This window comes from Loxodonta africana, chromosome 5 (assembly GCF_030014295.1).
Source record: "Loxodonta africana isolate mLoxAfr1 chromosome 5, mLoxAfr1.hap2, whole genome shotgun sequence".
NCBI lineage: Eukaryota > Metazoa > Chordata > Mammalia > Proboscidea > Elephantidae > Loxodonta > Loxodonta africana.
The window spans coordinates 15,594,257-15,615,203 of record NC_087346.1 but is presented as its reverse complement, the minus strand read 5'-3'; the positions used below and the strand labels follow the sequence as shown (position 1 = coordinate 15,615,203).

General features: G+C 37.7%; 1 protein-coding gene across 1 annotated transcript; it reads right to left on the bottom strand.

Moving 5' to 3' along the window:
* Window positions 1–1,508: 1,508 nt before the first annotated feature.
* Window positions 1,509–20,745, bottom strand: PGRMC2 (progesterone receptor membrane component 2). The gene is made up of 3 exons (XM_010590547.3): window positions 20,313–20,745; window positions 4,713–4,868; window positions 1,509–3,662 (listed from the first exon to the last, which is right to left on the bottom strand). The coding sequence occupies exons 1-3, from the start codon at window positions 20,728–20,730 to the stop codon at window positions 3,565–3,567; spliced, it is 672 nt and encodes a 223-aa protein (XP_010588849.1). The 5' UTR covers window positions 20,731–20,745; the 3' UTR covers window positions 1,509–3,564.
* Window positions 20,746–20,947: the final 202 nt, after the last annotated feature.

Sequence of the window (20,947 nt, the reverse complement as noted above, 5' to 3'; positions counted from 1 at the left end):
GAATAATCTCTTGAGATAAACCAGTGTTCACAGTATGTCAAGTGTTCTCTTGAATAGAGCGGTCACAGACAGCCCAAAAGTTCTCTTGATTCACAAGTGATGGCAGAGCAAGTACAAAGCTGATGTCCAGCCCAGGGTCTCCTCATACTGCCTAGAAAAGAGGCTTTCTTGCCTAAATAAAATAAAGTTGGGTCGTTTTCACTTGAACTTGTCACACCCCAACAAACAGATCATAATCTCTGTGATTAAGATCTACCGAACTGAAAGCTGATATTTGTGTACCATATATACTTAAAAGCTACCTTTTAGGCTTTTATTACTTTAAGTAAGAGGGGAAGAATCATCACTCTAATACTCAATGACTGCTTATTTCCAATATGCTCAAAGCAACTTACAGAAATTCTTGTCAGCTTATTCTGAGCTATTAAAGTTGTCAGAATATACAATGTGTTAACATGCCAATGGCATGCATTTCTAGTAATCTGTTGCATTTTTCAGTTGATACAGGTAAATGGAATATTTGGATACCGAAACCAAACCAAACCCGTTGCTGTCAAGTCGATTCTCATAGTGACCTTATAAGACAGAGTAAAACTGCCTCATAGGGTTTCCAAGGCTGTAATTTTTACAGAAGCAGATTGCCATGTCTTTGTCCTGCAGAGTGGCTGGTGGGTTCAAACTGCTGACCTTTCAGTTAACAGGCTAGTAGTCAACCACTGCGCCACCAGGGCTCCTATACTTGGATACAGGGAGTCTAATTATCAAATCTTCTAGGGAACAAATTTTCTCCAGATTTTGCGTAGAGTTGTAGTATAGAATTCTGCAAATCTCGGAAAGTCAGGTAGGATACTGTTCGGGAGCATAAACATCCTTAGCACTGTAGTCAAGGTTTTAAAAACTTGATCTGTATCTGAATGGGTTCACTTCCGAATGCAAAGACACTTGCTAGTACACACAGGATAGATGTGGGAGATGTGCCAACTTAGAGATGCTATCAAAAGATAAAAATCTAAAGAAAATGAAAAATTAGTTATTTTTTGAAGTCACATAGTAGTTTTTTTTTTTTTTTTTAATGTGAAATCTTCTGATTTTTAAGTATTTGCAACAAATCCAGGGCTGGGATTCAGAAACCCAAAGGAAATTTAGGGAATGATACAAAGCCAAACACAGGGAATCAGACCAATATTACCTATAAGTAAGTTCCATCTCAAGGGGTGAGACACCGTAACTTGGAAAGATTAGTGCAAATGTTCCTCACATGTGCCTGACTCTAAGCATGAGCCAAAGTGCTCCTTACAAGTAAGATTCTGAGGCCCATTCTCTCTAGATTCTGGATCAGCCGGTGACAGGTTTGGATTGGGGCCCAAGAGTCAAGTGGTTCAAATCATCAGGTAATACTGCTAAGGGGGATGTAACAGTTGACAATGTCACCACCCCAATTCCCATCCCCTTCTGCAAAGATTGTCCATCAAACTGAGAATGAGAAACACTTAACTGAAATCGAGGAATTATCTACAGAACACTGTTTATTTCAAGTCCAAAACACAAAATTTCCCATTTTTCTCAACAGGGTGCATAATTTTTACTGCATGGATATTTAGGGCTTCTATATTCACAAATGTAGATTTATTATTGAACTTTAGGCTCAAATGATTCATATATTTATCAATTTACTACAGATGACATACTACTTTTAACAAATTTTTGTTTAGAAAATATTTTACATAAAAACACACAAAGCATTTACTAATACTTTTCAATTTTCACAACCAGTCTTCAGCAAAAATTTGGCTGAAGTTCATAATTTTTTACAAAACATTCCAAGACCAAATATAGTATTTTACATACTTTTATTTATTATTGCAGTTAAAAGTTCCCCTTTCTTTGATGGCTTCTGTATATATTATGCCTGTAAGGCAGGAGAAATCTTTAACTGGTGACAGGTATAACCTGTCCTCAATGGAGAACCTAAATAGTCATGATGAAATCAAAGAATTGACAGATACAGGGCTTTCAGTAGGACTTTCAGTCTAATAATGGAAGAATTTAATATCGGTACAATAACCTTTATTGTTTTGTGTTCAATAACTACTGCTCGGAGTGCTATTACTTCTCGTATAATCAGTTGGCATCAAATATAAAGTCAAAGTATGTACATTTTTATAAATCAATTCTTACCTGAATAATCTCAGATCTCTTGAGTGTTCCACAAAGTGGAATTTCTTTCTAAAGTTACAGTGAATGTGGTACAATGTGTACAACTTGGTTAACCAGTGCCTGCTTTTCATGTCCAAGAGTTTTCCTTATCTTGAATCAAACACACAGTCCTGACTACCATATCCTAATGCACTGGCTTACAGTTTTGTATATAAAGTCCAACTCAAGCTTATTTTGGTTTATTGTACATGCTTTATTAAAATGGTACTTGTATTTACAGTATCTGCAGAAAGAGTCCCTTTCAAGGTGCTCTCTCACACACTCAGCCACACCCATACTGCAGACATCCATACCACGGCCCCATGGAGTCCCCATGGATCCACATCAACGAGATGTGAGGGTCTGACTCCTATCATTAGGCAGCTGTTGGGGGACAGAGTTGTCGATTTGTTTTTCGATTCTTTTGAAAAGAAAAAAGCATGAGGGGAACGCATTTGGCCGTTGCAATGCTAATTAAGTTTGTGTATATTAACATATATGGCAGTAACACTGAATATTTCTTTTACATTCTATATACACAGAATGGTATCAAGGTTTTGCGCTCGACAGAATATTCCAACTTCAGTCTCAATGCTGCTTGTAGTGACTTCTGAATTCACGTAGGGGCTTTCCCTAAAAGTAATTCAAGTCTATCTAAGTGAAATAAGGCACAATTAATATTGATTTGATCCAGGATAAAGGAAGGGATAAAAACTGGTTTCGAATGATCTTACTATTGGAGAACTAGCTGTGACTTAAATCTACTTGAAATCCCTTCTCCTAATTGCCAAAGATTTCTTAGAAATGAGTTTTTTCTTTTCCCTGACAAAGCCCAAAGAGAAGAGTTTGGGAATTCACATTTTAATATGTTTTGGTAGCCTAAACTGCTCAAACTGATATGCAAGTCCCCACCACCCCCCGTCTCCTCCTTCCTCAAGGCTAAAACAAAAACACAGCATGTGAAGTAAGAGTCCTTTGCTGTTTTTTGAGGAGATTTGTACACTTGAAGAGTAGCAAATACATATCTGGTTGTCTTTGATAAAAAAAAATAATAACAGAGAGAAAAAGAAAAGAAAAAAAATACAAGTAACCTCGTAACTTTCTTGCTCTTTAAAAAATCCCTGTCTCCTTTTTTTCCCCCAGAACAATGAAGTCCCATCAGACATTATGAGCAACTGCAACAAATGAGTTTGGCAGCATAAATAACGTCTAGTATTCAAATCTTCATAGTAAGACTCATTTCTCTTGTACACAATCTGTTGAATGTTTTTCGCAGCAGGTGAACCATACCCAAAGATGCTGGACATTCTGTGAAAGGGAGTAAGAATTGCAGTTCTGAAGGCCCCTGACTTTGGTTGTTTACAAAGTTCAATCCTGTTTATTGTGATCCTTGGTATCTTCTTCATCTGTATATTCTGATGGCTCTTCTCCTGGTTTTAGGAGTCTGCCTACATAATCATATTTTTCTGAAAGATACACCAAAAGAAAATCAGTAGCGATCAATTTTGTTGGCCTCTTTATTTATATAGGATAAGCAAAATTCTTCCTATTGTTCACTACAGCTGGTCTTTGGGCACATGTAAGGCTTGAACAAAAGAAACAGGATTAGGGAACTTATCAAGGCTTAGGAATTCTTTGCAGGCAAGTGAGTAAATGCTTCTTAAGCAAGCGCACCGCATCAGAATCACTTGGAGATCTTTAATGTGACACACAATATAGTTCTCAAGAAAATAAGCCAAGAAACGGAAATTCATTTGGTACTTGTTACCCTGTATTCTTTGAGGTCTCAGTGTACGGTCCCTGCCTCACTGCTATTCCCCCTCCTATCAAGCTCTCTTCTTAGATCTCTGTAACTTTGCTTGTTTCTGTTACCAAGGCATTTAATTAAAGCACTGTATGTCCAAGGTGATTCATGTTCAGTTGTTTCTTGGTCAGGAATATGAATCTAGATTAAGTGAATTAACTGATGAGCCAAGAGGATTCATATAGGAAAGCCAGCACAAACGCCAAGACGCCAGAGTAGTTGTTCCAAGGGATGCAGGGGTCAGATAAATAGCTGTCCAAAGCATCACATGGGGGTAATGCCTGATGTTAAGTTACAAGGGTATAATAAAGGAGACTGACATTTTTTCTTTATAGTTCAAGGATAACACCAATAAAATGATTTCAGGATAAGTTATAATTATAGTATCAACACCAGTTGTCAATTGAGTTTTCAAAAATAAACCGAATCTTTTTTATATAGCTTAAAAAACAAGCTTTATAAAACTAAAAACTGTCACAATTTTCTTTAGAAGTCCCTTACAGTTTGTAACAAGTTAATTTTTAAATACAGATTTTCAAAATAAGTCACATGTAACAATCATATTGGTATTTAGCTATGTTTAAAACACCATCAAATTACAATGACAGTGAAAACAGATGACATTCTGAAACTCTTAAATAATGTGAAATAGTATACACTTTGCTTGACCATATATTTAACATTTTCAAAAAACGTAACAAAACGAAGGTACCTTTAAACTGCATTTCCCACTCTCGGACACTCTCCATTTGTACTGCATTCAAATCTGACAGGTCATCATACTCATCTCTAAGTGCATCTTTATCTAGGCAAAATGTTGCCAGTCCTCTGGAGGCATCCCTACCAGCAAATATTCCATATGGACCCGCTGAAAAAAGAAAAGAAATTATTTAGATTACCTAACAATATTTTACAAAGAACCCTGGTGGTGCAGTGGTTAAGCACTTGGCTGCTAACCAAAAGGTCTGCTGTTCAAACCCACCAGCCACTCTGCGGGAAAAAGACGTAGTCACAATATTTTAGAATGTCTCAAAGGAAAAAAACAAAAGAAACCTCGCCGAGATTCATATTTGGTACACAGCCTTAATTTCAAAACATGTACAGACACTAGCTGGGATGAGAAGAAATTTCTTAGAAATCTGCCTTATGACCAAAACAAAATTTTTCATGCAAACCTTAAATTTCAATTACTTCAGATATCTCAAAACTTGTACTTAAAGGTGAAGATTGTGAAGTAAAGAGGACACTTAAGAAGTTAGGTTTGAAAGCCAGTTTGCTTAAGAGTAAATGATGCTAATTAATAGTTAGACCTAAAAATAATCAATCAACAGAACATCTACAGGTATGTAGTATGCAAAGACTTGCAGATCTAAACTATTGTTCTGTCTTCTGCTTTCTAGGCTGGAACTCTATGAAAGCGGAATGTACCATGTTTGTACACCCAGTGGCTAGTTCAGTGCCCAGCACATGTTGATGTTCAACAAATATCTGCAGAATGGTTTGATCAGAAATATGATCATTTTCAAAAAGAAATCTAACTACAATTACATTATATAAACTAAGAAAAGTCATTAAACAATGGTTTTCATTTGTCATGGTTTTTGGGAAACAGCAAGACTGGTTATAAGGAACACTGTGCTCTTCAGGACTGATGTGTTAAGTGATGATTAGCATTTCATCCAAGGAATTAAGTACTACCCTCTCTGGGGAAGAATGACACAACTCATGTTGACAGAAGTGAACCATTCCTCAAGTCTATCCTTGGGAGCAGCAACTGTCTTGTTCATCTCTGTATCTTCGATGCTTAATACTGTGCCTGACATGAAGCAGAAACATAATAAATTTCTTCCAAAAGAAGAAATTTCCAAATAAGACAGACTCCAGATTCTGACCCTTTACCTTTTTTAAAAATTTTTATTAAATTTATTTTTTTAATTTTATTGGTGAAAGTTTACAGTACAAATTAGTTTTTCCTTAAAAAATTTATACACATTGTTTTGTGACACTGGTTGCAATTCCTGCAATGTGTCAGCACTTCTCCGTTTCCACCTTGGGTTCTCTGTGACCATTCATCCAGTTTTCCTGACCCTTCCTGTCTTCTCGTCTTCGCTTTTGGGCAGGTGTTGCCCATTTGGTCTTATATACTCGATTGAACTAATAGGCACGTTCTAGGCATGAACTAACCAAAACCAAACTCATCATCAAGTTGATTCCAACTAATAGCGACCCTAGAGGACAGAGAAGAACTGCCCCATAGGGTTTCCAAGGAGCAGCTGGTGGATTCTAACTGCGAAGCTTTTGGTTAGTGGTCATAGCTCTTAACCACTTCGCCACCAGGGAATGGATTAAGGCCTGTGTTATCGTTCTATAGGCCTGTCTAATCTTTGGCTGAAAGGTGGGCTTTGGGAGTGGCTTCGGTTCTGAGTTAGCAGGGTGTCCAGGGGCCATAGTCTTGGCGGGGGGGGTCCTCCAGTCTCTGTCAGATCAGGGTTAAGTCTGGTATTTTTTTGTGAATTTGAATATTGTTCTACATTTTTCTCCCATTCTGTCCAGGACCCTCTACTGTGATCCCTGTCAGAGTGGTCAGTGGTGGTAGCTGGGCACCATCTAGTTCTTCTGGGCTCAGGCTGGTGGAGGCTGTGGTTCATGTGGTCCATTAGTCCCTTGGACTAGTATTTCCCTTGTGTCTTTGGTTTTCTTCATTCTCCTTTGCTCTGAATGTGATAAGACCAATAGATGTGTAATTTGCAAACTTTTAAGACCCCAGGCACTACTCACCAAAGTAGGATGTAGAACATTTTCTTTATGATCTTTGTTACGCCAATTAACCTAGACATCCCCCATGACTCTTCAACAGATTCATTTAGGGTAAGTAAGATCTCTACCACAAATAGATGATAAAAAAAGATCCTTCTGTTGTTTAAAACAGATAACTATAACAACAAAATAGAAATAACCTGATGTTCTATATCAAGAAATTGGTTAAATTACTGTGCTTTAATTTAATGAAATACTACATAGCCATCAAAAAAATTAAAGTAACTGTATATATAGCTATAGAAAGTCCATGATATACTAACTGAAAAAAGCAATTCAGAAGAGGATATAATATGATTCACCTTGGATTAAAAAAAAATACGTGTATGTGTATTTTATATGTTTTTACATACATGAAAAATATCAGGAAGAATACAGAGTAAACTATTAACAGTGGCAACATTTCTGGGGAATGAAAAGGAAATTTCACTTGATGTAATTGATAAGGTCTGGCTATTTTTTGAATGATTTTTTATAATAAAAACTTTGTAAGGTTTAAAAGCATAACTCACTCCACCACTTGTTATGTAATTTTTAGCTTGTCTGTGTCTCAAAGTTGTTTCTTCCATAAAAGAAGGAAAATAACATCTCCAACTGTCTTCGACTTAGGCTGCGGAGAGAATCAGGTAGATTTTTCTCTAAAAAAGGTTAAGCATTAAATGCCAAAGAATATCCCAAGTACATTATTTTACAAAAGAATTTGTTTTCAGAGTCTATAAATTATCCATATCTGACAAAACCAGAATTATTGGCGTTAACTACCATCAGTTATCAATAGAATGGTCCATGACAGAGCTTAATATCCAGTTAACAGAATAAAATATTTTCTAACGAGAGTGAGACAAGTAGGAAAAAACCTGGAAATTCCTTGATTTAAAAATATACAGAAAAATGGCTGTACCATTTGCATATTTGAAAGCATTTAGGAAATTAAAATTATGTGTCAGGAAAGTTTCTGTACGTTTTGAAAGCAGAATTCAAAGTTTCATTTAAATAGACAAAAATCAAAAATTTACTAACACTAATTTGGATCACAAAAAGCAACGCACCATAAACATCAGACAGGAGCAAAAAACTCCTATGAAAACAGTTCACCGCATGGAACTAGAAGTGGCATTAACAGTAATTTTAAAGGTAGCATACCCAGGTATTGATATGCTAACATGAAAATAATGGAAATACTTCCAGAAAAGTATTTTTTTTAATGTGCTTTTCCCATTACGCATTTTCCATATTGCTAGTTGATATACATAACCATTAAATGATTTTGACAGTCACTATTTTTCCACTAAATGGAAATATCCATAACTTACTTAGTCATCTATTAACGTAAACTTAGGCTATCACTTAATACCTTTTTTTAAGAAAACAGGGTACTATTTACCACTGGTTAACATAACTTTCAAACTTTGTCCATTATCACAACTGACATTCAAAAGGGTATTAAGCATTTAAGAGAAAAAGAAATCAATAGTATCTATTTACAGAGTAAAATCCAAAGTGGATTACAGTCAAGGGAAGTTAATTATTTTAGGGAAAATGTTAACTTCTACAATTAAGCAAGAATGATCCCTGGGGAAAAGCAAAGAAGCCCACTCTAAAGCAGTTTTATATACATATACATATACACACACACACACACACACACTTTTTTCTTTTTGGCAAAACTCTACATGCTTTGTGGCAATTTGTGGCGATGGTTGCTCTGAGGAGCAACATAAATAGGAACTACTGAGATTTTTTTGTTTCTTGAGAAACAACAAAAACAAAAACCTGCAAACAGAGACTTTTAATGTTTGCTGGACCCATGTATTTTCCTTTTGTGAAGCACACAAAAGGAAAATAAAATGGATCAGGGCTATAACACATAAAAGTGATAATTTGACTTTTAAAAGAATTTTCCAGCAACCTCAATTTCCTCTCTCACAGTTCCACAAAGCAGAAGGGACCGTTTTTTGCCCTACCCACTTGGCAGGTAAAAAACAAAGGAGGGCAAGTGTTCAGTGACTTGCCTAACGTATTGACAGAACTGGAAGTACTATTTCCACTTTTCTGACTAACCCAAACAGTGCACTTTGAGAAAACATACAGATAACCACAAACCCAGACACAGAAAGACAACCCTGAAAATCAGAGCATTTTACTAACTACAAAAATCTTAGGGGAATGGAAATTTTAGAATACCTGTTTTATCAGAGTTGAAGAGAACTAACAAAGAAAGCTCTAGACACCAATAGCTTTTCCTAGCACTCTAATATGAACCTTCCTGCCCTGCAAAGAATGCAACAAATCTGTCTTGGAAGAAGTACAGCCAGAATGCTCCTTAGAAACCAGGATGGCCAGACTTCATCTCATGTACTTTGGACATGTTATCAGGCAGGACCAGTTCCTGGAGAAGGACATCATGCTTGGTAGAGGGTCAGTGAAAAAGAGGAAGGCCCTTAGTGAGATGGACTGACACAGTGGCTGCAACAATGGGCTCAAGCACAGCAACGGCTATGAGAATGGTGCGGGAATTGGCAGCGTTTAGTTCTGTTGTACACAGGCAGAGTCGCTATGAGTTGGAACTGACTTGAAGGCAACTAACAACCCTGCAGAAGTTATCTACTTCAGGGAACCTCAGAGTATAAATCATAAAATACATTAAATGGTAAAAAGAACAGAAGAAATGATGATCATTATAAAAACAGCAATCAGAAAATCCTCCATCTTTGAGTACATTAATATATACAGCATGTTTTCTAACAAAATTATTGGCCAATTTCCCCAAGGAATCTTCAACACTGAGTGAATGTAAAAGAAAATACAAAACTTTACAAAACATGTTCTTTTTTTTTTTCTTCTGAATGGCTAACTTAGTAAGAGTGAACATGAGTCCATAGTTATTAATCAAAGCCAAATTCTAGACAAAACGATGTTTTGTTAACTCTTTGAATAAAATGAATCATCCAGTGATTAATATATTCCCCCCACTCCCTAAACTACGTTAGGCTGTCTTCCCGTGTTTAGAATTGCCCTCAGGAAGTGTTTAATTCCTGAATCCGTCTTTTCGGTAACAATTTACTTTGTCCTGTAAGACTATAGAGACTGTAACACTCAATTAAGAACTAGAGTTGGAATTGGACAGGTTGCTCTGAGAGAGGAGGAGGATTTGAGCTCTAATAAAAAGAACATTCCGCTGCATTTACAATATGGCCAGGAGCATATCTGAGAAACCAACAATACACCTCTCTCTTCCACTACCGCTGTACGTGGTGCTGCTGTTGTTAGTTGCCACTGAGTCAATCCTGACTCATGTGACACCATGTGTGCAGAGTAGAATTGCTCCACAGGGTTTTCCAAGCTGTGACCTTTCAGAAGCAATCGTCTTCCCAGGTTCCTCTGGGTGGGTTTGAACGGCCAATCTTTTGGCTAGTAGTCGAGCGCTTAACCATTTATGCTACCCAGGGACTCCCCGTTATCTAACAAATCCAAATGTTACCAAGCTACACTTGGCTAATACATTAAATACTAAATAAAAAGAAAGCAAATATTTAGTGGTATTAGGTCTTTAGGTATGGCATGATTTACCAAAAAAAAGAAAAGGGCTTGCTTATATAACCTAATACGGTTATTTTGACTATTAACGTTCATGTAGACACTAGCAGTTGGGTAGAAACTCAGAGAATTAAATTCTGTTGCTTTATCAAAGACTAAAATATAATGTAAATATATCAAAATGACATCATACTAGTTAGAACTTAGATTTCACTGTTAGTTTTCAGAGTCAATGCAACTTCTGGTGAAGGTTTTTAAAGTCCAAAATGCAATAAACCTATTAGTTTACTGTATCCTGAAACCACTGCTTACTTTAATACAATTAGGTAGAATGGTATGACATATTTTCAAAAACGCAACATAACCTCATTGTAAAACACTGTTTTAAAGAATAATGTAGTGAACAAAAAAATTCCAAGAGGAAGTGAATAAAACACCTAAAATAGGTAACACAAAATTTTGTGATTATAAGGGTATGATTATGTAGCTACATTGGTATTTCTGAAGAGGGCAGATATTTCATGATAAATAATTTTAGTTACTTCTATGGTATACAAGCCACAGCCCTGGGACAATTTTTAGTTCATTAAAGTTTATAAACAACCCAGTTTCCTTGCCTATTTTGATAGTCTTTTCTGATTGTTAAAGGAAGTTTTTTGAAAATCTAGTAGTATTTCTGTATTGGGTACTTTATTCCAAATAAAATTATAATGGGCCAAGGAATAAATAAAACAATATGTAACAGTGCTTAATGAAATCCAACTAACAAATATTATTTTTCATGCTTAAGTCCAGGATGTTATAAGACTTTGAAAGAAAGGACTGTATAGTAAAACTGAAACAACACTTTTTAAGAAGCCAAGATACCTGGGTTCTAGAGGTTCTGATTTTACTACTTACCCTGAATGTGGCAATGGGTAAGTTCCCATTTTCATAGTTTTAAGATGCCTCTCCTATAAAATGGGTAAATTATTTTACCTGACTAAAATTGGAGGCCAAAGTAGATAATCTCTTGAATGCTAAGATTCTACGAAGGCCTGAAAACTCAATCTTGCTTTTGAAATTTCAACCAGAAGGTTCCAGTAACACTGTAGACTGGGCTCATGACCTTGTCCTCCGGGGCTCATGGCCTTGTCCTCCAGGGCTCATGGATAGGGCGGCAAAGGGAAGGTTTTGAAAAATTAAAATGCTGGGCCTGTACCAGATGTTGTGGGATCTGAGTCTACCCAACCCATCTAGAATGAGAATTCTAAGGTTAAAAATAATAGCATGGACTCACATATCTATTGGAATTTAGTAAACAGCAAAGGTAATATTTCAAGCTGGTTTGAGAAAAAGGATTATTCTAAAAATAGTGTTGGGACAACGGGGTAGCCTTCGATTGTGGGGGGGAGTTAGATTCATATTTCACATCTTAAAATAAATTCTAAATGGAACAAAAATTAAAAAATAAATAAATGAAAGTACTAAATAAACTACAGAAGATCGTTTTTACAATCTTCAAGTGCAAAAGGCTTTTAAGTATGAAACAAAACTCAGGAGCCATAAAAGATATATTTGAACACATAAAACTAAACATTTCTATGTTTTATAAATAAAAGACAAACAGCTCATATAGACTAAAGGCTGATTTACTTTATAAAGAACACCTAAAATCTATAAGACCAATACTGTGATTAAAAAATTGTGGCAAAGGATATATGAACAGACAATTCATAGAAAAGGAAACAAAAAGGACTCAAAACTTTGAAGATACCCAACCTCACTAAGAAAAAGAGAAATGCAAATAAAAATACTGAGATACCATTTTAATGTATCAGCTTGACGAAGACCAAGAAGTTTAATACAATTACTCCTCACTTATCAGCTATCTCGTTATCTGACATTTTGTATTTATGACAATAGTAAAAAATCTACTATTCAACTATTTTATGCATTAATGACATATGTCTGACAGCAACGAATGCCAAGGGGCAAGGCAGGAGTAATGCTGGTTGTGATGGTAAAGGTTATGTGTCAGCTTGGCTGGGCCATGATTCTCAGAGATTTGGCAGTTACGTAAGGATGTAGCCATCCTCCACTTTGTGATCCGACATGGTCATCCTCCATTTTCACTTTATGACCATTTCACGTAACAACCTGGTCTCTGGAATCTAACCATGTTGCTAAGTGAGGAGAGGGGGTATCACACTTTTGGCAAGGGGATGGGGAAAGGGGCATTTCCAACCTCTCTAGAGGGTAACTCAAAAATAAGTACCCAAATTAAAAATGTCCATACTTTCTAACTCAGTAATTTTACTCACATGTATAAGATGACAGGTCCACGAATATTTATTGCAACACCATTAACAGGAAGTCATCGGTAACAACTTAAATGTTCGTTAATAGTGAACTGTTCAATTATGTATATTCATGCAACAGAATATCCTGTATATCAAGGGAAAGATTATTCTAAAGTCCTCCACCAGACTGAGTCCAGTACAACGAGATGGTGCCCAGCTACCACCAGTGACTGCTCTGACAAGGATCACAATAGAGGGTCCTGGACAGAGCTGGAGAAAAACATAGAACAAAATTCTAACTTAAAAATAAAGACCAGACTTGCTGCCTGACAGAGCCTGGAGAAACCTGAAGAGTATGACCCCCGGACACCCTTTCACCTCAGTAATAATGTCACTTCTGAGGTTCACACTTCAGCCAAAGATTGGACAGGCCCATAAAACAAAATGAGACTAAAGGGGCACACCAGCCCAGTGGCAGGGACTAGGGGACAGGAGGGAAAAGGAAAGCTGGTAATAGGGAAACCAAGGTTGAAAAGGGAGAATGTTGACATGTCATGGGATTGTTAACCAATGTCATACAACAACGTGTGTACAGACTGTTTAATGAGAAACCAGTTTGTTCTGTAAACCTTCATCTAAGATATAATAATAATAAAAATACTGTGTATATATTCAAAAGCACAAGATGGATCTCTTTATACTGATATAAAAAGCTCTCAAGATATTAAAATATTATCAAGGTATGTACAGTATGGAGGAAAAAAGTACATAACCACATACTGTACATGCACAAAATAGCTCCGGAACAGTGTTAGGCTACGTCTTGCCTCTAGGGAGGGGAACATCTTGAATGCGAGGTAGGTGTGGGAAGGAGACTTATTTTTCACTGCATTCTTTTGAATTTTCTATCTTTAGCATGTATTATCTATTAATCTTTTTTTTTTTTTAATTTACATGAGACCCTATTTTGAAACATACCCTAAACCACTCTACAGGAACGCTTCCACATCTCAAGGCTCATCGAACAGCAAGGAATATATCCCAAGAAACAAAATAGTAGCTGCCGAAGTTCACAATAAAAATGATAAACCACCTGAAGAAACAAACCACCATGGAGTAAGCACATACAACAAATAAAACTGGCAGCCCAAAAATAATAAAAACAGATTAAGTTTGCTTAAAATTACTGAGAAACTAAGATACAGAACTTAAAGGAAAGATTAAAAGAGAAGAAAATGAGGGAGAGGCAATATTTGAAGAGATAAAGGCTCAAATTTTCTGCAATAAATGAATGACACATGTCCTTAGACTTCAGTACAGAGTCTGACGCTTGTTAAATAAAATCAAATTTGTATCTGGACAAATCCTAGTAAGAACAGAGCCCCAAAGACAAAGGGAAAGAAATCTGAAATACAACCAAAGGGAAAAAAGAGACTAATGAACGGAATGACAAACCAGAAGCAGAATTCTTGTCAACAAGTAGAAGACAATAGCATTATATCATTGAAGATCTGAAGTAAAACAATAGTCAATCTACAATTTTATATACCAAATCTAAACTATTATCCCCAAATGAGAATAAATACAGATTTTTTTCTACCAAAGAAAGCTGTAGAATATACTTAACTAAGGAAAACTGAACCCTGAGCAAAGGAATGACATGCAAGAAGTAACAACGAATAAAAAAAATGGTAAATATGTTGGTAAATGTAAATTAGGACTATTAAAAAAAAGTTAACAATAATTTAATAAATATGGAAGTGGAGTTCTAATAACATGGAAAATAGGATAGCAGAGAGAGAGAGAGTTTTCTAACCAGGTCCACAATATATGGTTGTGTACTACACAATTCCAAGGGACAGCATTTGCATTTGTAGTCACGGTAATTCTATGTATTTTTTAAAAAATATTCTGTCATATGGAAGTAAAGAGGGTTAAAGAGACAGTTTTTTTCTAATTCACACAAAAATGATATTGGGCTAACACTGTTATAATGTTCAGAAGGATAGGATAGTGTGCATGGCAAAAACTTAAGGAAATCACCAAAAGAAGAGAAACAGAATATCCAAATCAATAGCGGAAAAAAAGTGGAAAGAATAAAGAAAATCAACCTGAGGAGGAAAAATGGTAAGAAAAATAGGCAAATAAAAGTATGGTAAGAAGAAGCCAAAAAAATACTGTAAACGTAGACTTAAATACAGTAATTGCAAGAACTATAAACTGATTAAACCGAGCTGCTAAAAGGCACAGTGCTGACTTAATGGAAAAAAAAAAAATCCAGGTATATGCTGTTTGTAAGACAAAAATAATAACGTGGATTTGTTCAACATAAAGGGATGGAAAAAAATATACTGAACTAATACTATCAAGAGCCTCTGGATGGTGAAAAGAGTTAACCCACCCAGAGGTTCCTTGGAAGACAGATTTGGAGATCTGCTTCCCAAAAGGTCACAGCCTTAAAAACCCTACGGTGCAGCTCTAATCTGCACACATGGCGTCGCCATGAGCTCGAATCTACTTGCTGGCAACAACAACTACCCAAATGAAGACTAAATTCAAATCTGAAAAAAAGTAAGGGTGATAAAGGAGTTTCTCTGATGGATAACACAATATGATCCAGCTAGATGGCTTCGATTTGTTCAGTACAGTTGTATAGTAAACATAGTAATAATGTTGGTTTCACAACATCCTCACACCCAATCTTTCTACTACTGGCTCCTTCAGGTCTCTGCTTAAATGGCAACCCCCTTTTTTTAGCAATCAAATATAAATATGGTACCTTCCTTAATCACCTAATGTAAACAGGACCCTTCATTATCCTCTACTATGTATCCCATTCATTGCCTTCATAGCATACTTACAGATTATAATTATGTACTGAAATGCTTGTTTACTGTCTGCCTTCCTCAGCAGCCACATCTACATGAAGATAGGGATGTGTCTATTTTGAGGACTCAGTTAATTCCCAATCATAACTTATTTTAAGGCTTTACTGTAATCCAGGAGCTGCCTTCTTAGTATTTAAAAATGGAGCTGGAACCCTATGCTAAAGATACTGAGGCAGGATGTAGGCTCCAAAGAGTACAGTGGTTATTTAGCAATGTGTCATGGGTACATAGGGAAGCAGTTGTCTATGTCACAGATTGTTGAAAGAATGATTAATAGAGCTTGAATGGCTAACGCCAGATGTTACTAAATCCGTTTCTCCTTTCTTTCGGCTTGAATAACATCTTCTGGCCTCATACTTGTTTTAAGCTATACTTTTATATTTTGCTTTAGCATTTACCACAAACATAATTCCTTCAAAGATTAAAAACAATAAAATGATGAACTCAGAGGAGCAATGATGTTGGTATTGTAGAAACAGCTAGTAGAAATTTGAGCAGAATATCAAAATTTATCAGAAAACTTAGCAGATCCTTCTATTTTACTGGTAGGTATGGAGTCCCTACGTGGTACAACTGGTTAACGCATTCAGCTGCTAAATGCAAGGCTGGAGGTTTGAGTTGGAGGCACCTCAAAAGAAAGGCCTGGCAATCTACTTCCCCAAAAATCAGCCAACAAAAATTTTCTGGAGCACAGTTCTACTCTGACACACTTGGGTTGCCGTGAGCTGAAATCAACTCGACAGCAACTGGTTTTAGGGGTATGAGCGTTAACCCAAATAACAGACCTCGTTTGCTTCAGAGAAGGAAGCTTCGATGAGAGCTGGGTAGTATTACCTTTAGGACATCCATGAATGTTTCAGGCTGGGCCTGGCTTATATGTTACAACTCTTGCTTCAACTGAAATTTTGCAAATTAAATCATTAATTAAAAGTTAACATATTGAAGATAAAGTTAAAAGAAGAGGAAAAACATCTGAAAGGTACAGGTATTTCTTTCTCTAACCTCCTATTACACATCTCAAAGGGGTACTTTCTATGTAATTTTTCTTTTCAGTGAAACTTAAATGTTAAGACTTTAAGCTGGAGAAAATATGGCTTTGGTATATGTCAAAGAATATTCCAACTAGAATAAGAGGGAAGCAATATATCTATGTTTCAGGAATTTGGGATAAACTATTAGAAAGGTCAATTGTATAATTTCCTGTTATCGTAAAGAAATAAAAGCACTGTTTTCGTAGTGTTCCATTGCAGTGATACTAAATCACATTACCATTTAAAACTGTAGTATCTGCTTCGATCTTCCAAATCTATTATGACTCTGTAAACACATGAAATTAGACACGTTATGTTGCGACACAATGGGAAGGGAGAGCCTGTTAAGCTAATTAGATCTGGGTTTGAATTTTAGCTTTGCCATGTACTAGATATGTGACTTTGGCAAAACCTCTCTGAGTTTGTTTCCACATCCATAAAATGGGAACATTACCTATCTTGTAGGGTAGTACTAAAAACTAAACGAACTGATGCTCTCTCTGGGAAGATGGAAATGTTCTATAAAGTACATCGTTCAGTAAGACAGCCAAGTGGCTACTGAGCACGTGAAATATAACTACTGTGACTGAGGAACTCAATTTTTCATTTTAATTAATTTAAATTTAAACAGCCACATGTGGCTTATGGCTACCATATTGGACAGCACAAAGCCACAGAAGTGTGATTCTTTGAGGCTTTAAATCTTTACGGGAACTGGGATAGAGTATAAAGAAAAGCAACAGTTAAGAGTCCGTACAAGTTTATCACAGAACGCAGTTTACTAGAAATAAACGTGGATAGATTTCGTGGTTGAGTACATCTGGATTTGAACACCACATCTGTGTGACTCAAGCCAATTCACCTAAACTACCTAAAACTTAGGCTCCCTATGTGTAGGACAGGAAGACTTAACCAACCTCGTTGGGCCACTGTCAAAATGACAACTAAATGGATCCAATAAAGTAGGTGCTTAACAAACCTGGTTTCCTTCCTCCTCTCATAGTCACTGTTTCTTACGTTACCACACTTTCCTTACACGCTGGCCAAATGCTTGAACTGTTACTAAATTTAATATTGAAAAATGCAGTTAATGCCAATTGTTGGCCAAAATGTGTTTACTCCGCGAAATTAAATTATCAATACTTAATTTCTTAAGACCTTTAAAAATATATGACTAAAAACAAAATTATCTTCTAAAAAGAAATAAAGGAAAACAAAAACATTTTCAACATTATGGAAAAATCTCACAAAATAATCTTTAATCCTAAAACTATTATTATTATTGTGAAATGGAAATAGACACTGGCTAAGGTTAGAAACCAGGTTTTCTCCCCCCCCCCCGCCTTTTTTTTTTTCAGAAACCAGGCTTTCTAGCTTCCTTAGCTTACTGTTTCGAGCTACTAAGATTCTCGGATAAGATTATCGCTTCTAAAGTTTTCTGCTACTAAATTACTTAATTTACTTGAGGGTGAAAATAAAAATCAATAGCAAAACTAAACTTCTGTTTCACAGCCAGAGATCTGGCTTCCAGACTTTTTGCAAAGTGCTACCACATCCTCTACTCATGTGAAATATCAACATATTCCAAGACCATAAGATGTTCTGGCTATCTTTAAGGTTCATCTCAATAATAAGATATTCTCAAAATCTCTACTAGGTTGCTGATCAATACCTAGGAATACAATAACTGAACGTCACTCTTAGATTGTTGACCAGAACCTGGGAACTGGTGGAAGCTAACCTAAAACTGACTTCTCCGTTGTTATATCAGGAGCCCCACACATTAAACCTATGACTCTTATCTTAATTTTTAATTTCTGTCACAGAACATTTGCCACCAGAGGCTGCCAAACTGTGTCTATGGCTGTCTCTTGTGCCTATTTTCAGACAGTGGCAAGGCCTAATGTGTGAAGACTAATATGCTTTGACTGCATGCTTCATTGTCAGTTTAGGCAAGGGTTGCAAAAGAAGGTGATTTACTTGGGTAAACTCTATATTAAAAATTTAAACCTGCATGCAATTTCTAACCACTGAATGTCCATTTTAATATAAATGGGGAAAAGTCTTTAAAAAGTATGTCCTTTTGTAAAATTTCTACTGCAAATTTGAAACCTTACGTGTCCCTATTAAACTGGTAATTCAGAAGTGTACATTCAATAAAGGTAACTGGGTACAAAATACTGTGTAAGTCCCTGATTTTAACAAAATTAACTATATGGCCTGTCTGTTCAAATACTGTACTTTGGCCCCATTCTCTTGTCCCCCATGACCTTAAGTCAACAAAAAAGGTATTAACCATTTGAGCTGACAAAAGTAGGCAGACATCTGGTGTCCATATTTATATAACCAGATGCAAATACCTTATAAATTATAACTTGGTTGTGTTGAACGTAGATATACACACAGAAATACAAACAACTCAGAAATAAACAGTTTAACAATGAAAATCTCCAATTTCTTACCTCTAGTCCAATCAACAAACAACAAATCAAAGTACTGAAATCAGAAGTATGTATTTCAAGTGTCAATAAATCTCATGTATTAACAGATTATACCAAGAAGGAATCGATTTTAGACTGCCAACCCCCTTGAATTTAAGGCCTGGTGTACTCTTTTGAGTAACAGGTCACTTTAGGTCTCCAATTTTATCATTTATTCTTTTAGGGTCACTTTGTTTTTAGCTGAATATTAATTTCTACATACAAAGAGTATAGGACGTTGCTCAATTTTATAGTATACCAACAGGTTCCATGAGTCTGAACTGAAGTTTATTAACATAATCTGAAATGTATGCTACAACTACGTTGTAAAAGAAGGGCTTCTAAACCAGCTAGCCCACATAAAAAGTTCTCCGAAATCACAGTTCCAAAGATCCTTAACTGCAGAACTGGTGCAGGGGTATTAATTTATAGCTCTTTTAATTTTTTCGCCTCAGTTCTGCTAAGTGAAAACACGGTAAGCCATATCAACGTGTATTTGGATATTTGCCTTCCAACCACCAAATTAAAAAAAAAAAAAAAAAGGAAAAATAAGCAGGACAGACACGCCTGCTGGGTATATTAGCTCCACCCCCAAAACTCAGGGCGATTAACCTCACCAGGCTTTAAGGTCTGCATTCTGGTCTGTCCTGATCCCACAGGCACTGTTAATCTTGGAAAGCATCTACGGACCAAAATGGGTTTTAAAAAAAAAGAGTCCGAAGCTGCTATATGCGGAACTTCACAGACTGGTGGACTGGGACGTAAAATTATATGTTCCTAAGAGTGGCCTTATGGGGAGTAACAGAGGGAAAGGAAAGATCAGGGCAAAAAAGGGTAAAGAAAAGAATGCAGTGGATCACAAGGCCTAGAACTTGAGGTCTTGTCTTTAGGAATCTCCCCTCCCTCCTGTCTCCACCCATCCCAAGAATCAGAAAGCTCAGCAAATGCTGAGGGCCAGCCTGACTAGAGACAACTATAAAGACTTCGAAAAATTCGGCACAAGGCCAGGGGCGAAATGGGATGGGAGAAGGATGAGTTCTGAGAGCTGGTTCTTGGGGAGCCACTGTGACCCTGACTTGGAGGAAAAGCTGGAAGTGCCCGCGGCTGGGGGTTTGTGTGAGGCGGGCCGTCCCAGGTGCAGCAGTCACGGCGCGGGGGTTCGGGCGACGAGAAGGCTGGGCAAAGTAACCCGGTACCTAGGAGCCATCCCGTCAGAAGGGGGTCGTGATCGTGCTTGAACTGCAGGGGGTCCTCCCCCTCCCCTTCCTCCTCCTCACCGGGGCCGTAGAACTTGCTGCCTTTGGTCACGTCGAAGACTTTCCCATTGACCGCGAGCAGGATGCGCGGGTTGTGGGACCCGTCGTACTGGCGCAGCTGCTCCAAGCTGAAGTCCCGCTTCTTCATGCGAGGCAGAGAGGCGGCGGGACTCTCCTCGCCCGCCCCGGCCCCGGCGCCTAGACCCCGTCGCCCCCAGCGCACCCACAGTCGGTAGGCCCCCAGCAGCACCAGCGCCACCAACACCACGTTCAGCAGCATCTCCCCGCCCCCTGTCAGAAGCGCCAACGCCGCCGCCGCCCAGCCGCCCCCTTCGGCAGTGTCTCCCGCGCCGCCCGGGCTCTCGCTGCTGCCGTCGCTGCTGCTATCGCTGCCACTCCCCAGGGTGCCTAGCTTCACGTCCCCATCACCCGCCGCCATCACGGCCCGCCAGCGCCTTCCTCCTCTTCCCCGCCCCCTACCCTCCCCAACTCCAGCGTAGGCCCCGCCCACCTGGGGCCTCCCAGCCAATAACGTGAGGGGAGGGGGCGGGGGCCGGTCGGCTCCCGATTGGGTGTCGACGGGGTAACGTTATCTCGGATCTCTCCTCCCCCCTTCCCTTCTTTTGCTGGCCGCGCTCGCGTGCTACGCCCCGCCC